This window comes from Gossypium raimondii, chromosome 10 (genome assembly GCF_025698545.1).
Source record: "Gossypium raimondii isolate GPD5lz chromosome 10, ASM2569854v1, whole genome shotgun sequence".
Taxonomy (NCBI): Eukaryota; Viridiplantae; Streptophyta; class Magnoliopsida; order Malvales; family Malvaceae; genus Gossypium; species Gossypium raimondii.
This window is the reverse complement of record NC_068574.1, coordinates 48982865-48988095: the sequence shown is the minus strand read 5'-3', so window position 1 is coordinate 48988095 and position 5231 is coordinate 48982865. Positions and strand designations below refer to the sequence as shown.

Sequence of the window (5231 nt, the reverse complement as noted above, 5' to 3'; positions counted from 1 at the left end):
GTTAAGTAAATAAATGGATGATAAATAAATCAATAAAATAAAATAAAATAAAATAAAAATACTATGCTAGTGGGTAATAATAATACAAATATGATGATAATAAAAAGACAACAATTTATAGTAATAGTAGCCATAATTATATTATAGTTAATATCATAATATTAACATGAATAATGAAATAATAATAACAATAATAAGGGCGAATAATTCACCATAAAAGGAAGTAGAAATAACATGAATTTTAATTATTAAAAAGGGTTAAAGAAATAATAAATAAATAAAATTCATAAAAGGTTGAAATTAAATAAACCAATGTCTGAATCAGAATTAAAATGAAATTAAAAGCATAAATTGTAATAAAATTAATAAACAAGTAAATAGAGGACTAAAATGAGAAATGCGAAAATAAATAGGGCTCAAATCAGGAACTATCCCAAACCCTAGGACACACGTCATTCCCTAGAAGGTCAGCAAACGAAGGACTAAATTGAAAACAAATTAAAATTAAACAGTGCAATCTAAAAAGAAGGAAAACAAAATTAGGACCATATTAAAAAGGTTGAAAAGTAGAAGGACAAGGGCCGCAAATAGACCACTCCATGAAAACATGCGGATCCCAAGGGATTCGGGTCGGGTTGGCGGGTCCAGCTTCAAAACGATGCCATTTCTGGTATCCATTTCCAAAAATGGCCCGTGGACCAAAATGAAAATAAAATAGAACTAAATGGCAAAATAAAAAATAAGACAGGACTAAATTGAAACAAACCGTAAAAGCGGAAGGACCCAAGGAATAAATAGACCCGTTATAAAAACGTTCGGATCTTGTGCGGTTCGAGTCGGGTCATCGGGTAGCGTTTCAAAACAATGTCATTTTGAGGCTTCTAGAGCTTGGTCAAAACGACGTTGTATCCTGGTCATTATATATGCAAAAAAATTTCTTAAAAATTTCATTTCTCAACTTAGCTTTAAAAAAAAAATCTTTAGGCTTTTTTTTCTCTCATCTCTTCCACATCTAACCCTGGCGCCGGCGAGTCTCTGTCGTGGCTACTAGTTATCGGCAACGGAGACCACCAACTCCGGTGGCCGGAGATTGCAAAAAAATGGCCTTTTTGTCCCTATTTTTTGGGGAATCCAAATTCGGGGTCAAAATCCCTAAATCCAGTCAAAGTTCGATAACAACAAAAAAGGGCCTTTCGATTTCCAGTCGTCCTCGACGCGGCTTTAGGCGAACCCCCAAGGGTTCGACAGCCTTCTAGGCCAGAGGAGACTCCGACGACGACGGTTGAGGTAAGAACCCTTCGTATTTATATATATATATATATAGTGTTCAAAAAATTGTGCAAAAGAGAAAGATACCTTCGTTAAAAAAACTGTTGTGGTTTCTTTTTATATTTCTTTTTTGATTGTCTGTGTGTAAAAAAAATACATGATAGTTATGGCTTTTATAGCTGAATATTACATTAAACTATTATTTTTTATTTTCTTTTCTACTATTCTTTGCGTGTGGTGTTTTTGTCCTTGTGTTTTCTTTTTGCAGGCGTCCATGGTCAACAGCGACGACGGGAAGCACACCTTTGTCATTTTGGTGCAATGGTGGCAAGGGCGTGTCAGGCCTCGAGCGGCAAGCACGCCGACGTGACATGAGAAGCGGCGCCAAAGGGGTTAGGGTTTTTTTTTTTGAGAATAGTTTAGGTTATGGGCTATTAGGCTTTGGGTTATTGGGTTTTAAGGTTTTGGGTTAGGTTATATATTTTGGGCCTTGGGGTTTTTATCATTTGGGCCATTATTTTAGGCTTGTAATTTACTTATAATTTATTTGTTTGTAATTTGAGCCGGTTAAAAATGAGCTGTTACAATAAATATTAATCTTCTTCTCCAGAAATGGGCTCAATGTGGTAGCATCGCCCTTAATAACGATCAAGGCTGGTAAATTCATTGGTCTGCACGATTGTCCATGTACCAGTAAAAGATTCAGCTACTACCGTGACCCCTGCTTCTTCAAGCGGAACTCTGAGTTGAGGAGTTACTCAGAAGGTTGCCAAAATATCAATATCTTTGACTTCATATTGAGTATAATAAGTCAATTCATACTCTTTTAGGACCAGCTTGATAGAATTTGTTGTTACAAGTGGAAGGCACACACAAATTGACCTTTTAGAAACTTTGAAAAGAAATGAAGATTGACCTCTGAGAAACGTGTATTGTATGTAGACTTGAAAATAAAACAAAATAGGAATTTTCTTACAAGACTTTTCCTTACTTTTAGAGTACATGTAATCAATAAGGAAAAGAGACCATCTTCCACTAACCTTCAGTCTTCTGTTTCCAGTCGAGTAACTTAGATGTTTTGGACCCAAAGGTTGGAGTGAAAACAAGTACGTGACGCAAACAATATTTGTAACATTTCAGAAAGACTGACTACAAATTTGCTAATAAAGATAATATTTGTAACATTGCAGAAAGGCTGACTACAAATTTGCTAATGGAAATAATATATTGGATAAGTTAAAACTGGGGCCATAACATACCTTGCATCCAATCTTCATGAATAGTATCTTCCATCATCCCTTCCACGTCCACGATCATCACCTTCACCTTGGCCCAGATAACACAGAGGGTGTAATTGATGAAGCAAAACTCTCTGCAGGCGCTTGTGTTGTTAATTCATTTTGAAAATCCTCATTTACGTTGATCACAGCATCAGCCGAGCCCTCAAAATGCTTCACAAGCGTGGACATGGAAGGCCTGTTGGCATATTCAGTTTGTAAGCACCATGCAGCAACCTTTAGCATCTCCACGACTTCAGCTACATTTGATTGCATATCATCATTGCACTTATCGACTAAATCCAGGAGTTGCCCTTCCTCTTGCTTTCTCCTAAATAGCTCCAGTAAATACCTTTCATTCTGTTGAGATTCATCAATGATTCGTCGCCCACACAGAATTTCTAGGACCACAATACCAAAGCTATAAACATCTACTTTTTCAGTTATGATTGAGCTTAACCATTCAGGAGCCATATAACCTGGGGTTCCCCTCATACTTGTAACGACTTGACTTTGATCTTTTTCAATTAGCTTAGATAACCCAAAATCCGAAACTTTAGCATTGAAATTCTCATCTAAAAGAATATTTTGAGGTTTGATATCTAAGTGAATTATCTTTCTATTGCAGTCTTCATGAAGATAAGCAAGTCCTTTGGCTATATCTAAGATGATCTTCTTTCTAACTTGCCAATCAAGTGAAAGATCCTGGTTTTTATTAAAGATCCATCGGTCTAATGATCCATTAGCCATGAACTCGTAAACTAAAAGCCTATTGAATTTTTCAGCACAAAATCCAACCAAGCTTACCAGATTGAAATGGTGGATGCTTCCAATAGTCTGAACTTCAGCTATGAAGGACTTGTTAACTGGACCAATGCCAAAAAGATGCTTCACTGCAACTTCAGAACCCGAAGACAGTGCTCCATGAAAAACAAACCCGAATCCACCTTCACCAAGCTTGTTGCTAAAGTTCTTGGTGAAATTCTTCAACTCTTCATAAGAGAATCTAGTTGGCATTCCAGACATGTTGTCTAGATGATCTTCCTCAACTTTTTGGGCTCCATATCTATATCTTCGAAAAAAGAAAACCCCTAAAACAATAAGTAAAACGCATAGAACTATCCAAAAAAGTAAATCAAAGTTCACAATAACCGCTATGATCAGTAGAATAAAAAGGGTGGTCATTATAAAGTAGCAACGAGCATTCGGATTCATGCTTTCTAAGACAGGCAATGGCTTTCCAGGAAAGAGTAAATTATTATTATTTTTAAAATTTTTTGATGATAGGAAAGAGTAAATCAGCTGCAACAATGGCCTCAAGCTTGCTAAACTGCTATCATATTGGAAAAAGAAAAATCTTTCAGCAGAAATGTCAAAAAAGAAAACCAGTATGTTTTGCAAAATCACCAAGAATGGTCACTACTAGACGATCTATATCCGTATAATCTAGATAGCTATATATTAAAGGAAGGTACACAGGACCTTCCTCCTTGTCGACGACACCCACGCTCTTTTTATTATCTTTTTGCATTTTATAAAAATGATTAATTTTTAATTTTCATCTCTGCTTAAATTTAAAACTCTTTTAATTTAATTTCTAACCTAATTTATTTTTTTATAATATTATTAATTAATTCAAATATTTAATATTATTAATTTTTAAATTAAAATATTAGATTGTTATATATAATTTGAAAGTGAATTTTTAAATCTAAAAAGTAGAGAAATTAAATTCTTGAAAATAAAGGACTAAACTTCAAATGTACGAAGTGTATAGAAACTTAAAGTTATAGTTGTTTGATCCGGACCAGATTGGCTAGGGTACTGATTTGAAGAGAGGCATCAGACTGGTTAACCCACAAACTGATTTGAAGAAAGGCATCAGACTGGTTAACCCACAAACCGATACGGACCAGTTGAACCATATTAAAAATCAATTGAGCTGTTTTTTTTTAATATTTTTATTTTTTTATAATTTTTTAGTGATTTATTTAATTGATCCGTAAAATCAATAGCCTAATCAGTTCGACCACCAATCTAATTATGAAAATTTTGCTTAGAGTATATTTAAACTTTCAAACTTTTGCTAAATAAATTGACTAAATAATTTGACACAAACAAATAATCAATTCAAAGCGTGAAAGTCCATACTAGTAACCATATACAAAAGGTCCCTCCTTACATGTCACGTCCAACTATGCTTTTTTTAATATTTTATCAAAAAGATTAAATTTCAACTTTAATCCCTTTAATATGCCTAAATTTAAGATTTAATCTATACACTTTAATTTCTAACATAATATCGTACTTCCTCCTTCTATGCTCCTTTTCTTTTGCTTTTTTTTTTTCGCATTTTACTAAAATAGTTAAATTTTAGATTTGGTCCTCTAATATGCCTACATTTGAGATTTAATCTATATACTTTAATTTCTAATATAATTTGGTCCTTATAGTTTTATAATGTTATTAATTAGTCTAAATAGTTAATATTGTTAATGTTTCAATTAAAACATTATGTGGTTATATATAATTAGTCTTAGAGACTAATATGTGGCTTCCGTATCTTCTACATTTGCATCGATTTTTTTATATTATAAAACAATGGTCAAGTTTCAAATTTGGCCTCTAAACTATCTTTGAAACTTAAGATTTAATCTATGTACTTTTTTATTCTACATATTTTGG

At 33.4% G+C, this 5231-nt stretch overlaps 1 protein-coding gene across 1 annotated transcript; it reads right to left on the bottom strand.

Moving 5' to 3' along the window:
- Nucleotides 1-2162: 2162 nt before the first annotated feature.
- Nucleotides 2163-3979, bottom strand: LOC105777985 (G-type lectin S-receptor-like serine/threonine-protein kinase SD2-5). Its single transcript, XM_012601523.2, has one exon. The coding sequence runs from the start codon at nt 3759-3761 to the stop codon at nt 2592-2594; it is 1170 nt and encodes a 389-aa protein (XP_012456977.1). The 5' UTR covers nt 3762-3979; the 3' UTR covers nt 2163-2591.
- Nucleotides 3980-5231: the final 1252 nt, after the last annotated feature.

Bases quoted from the DNA above. Each gene is read 5' to 3' on its own strand.
- LOC105777985 (XM_012601523.2), bottom strand. From the start codon at position 3,761: ATGAATCCGAATGCTCGTTGCTACTTTATAATGACCACCCTTTTTATT.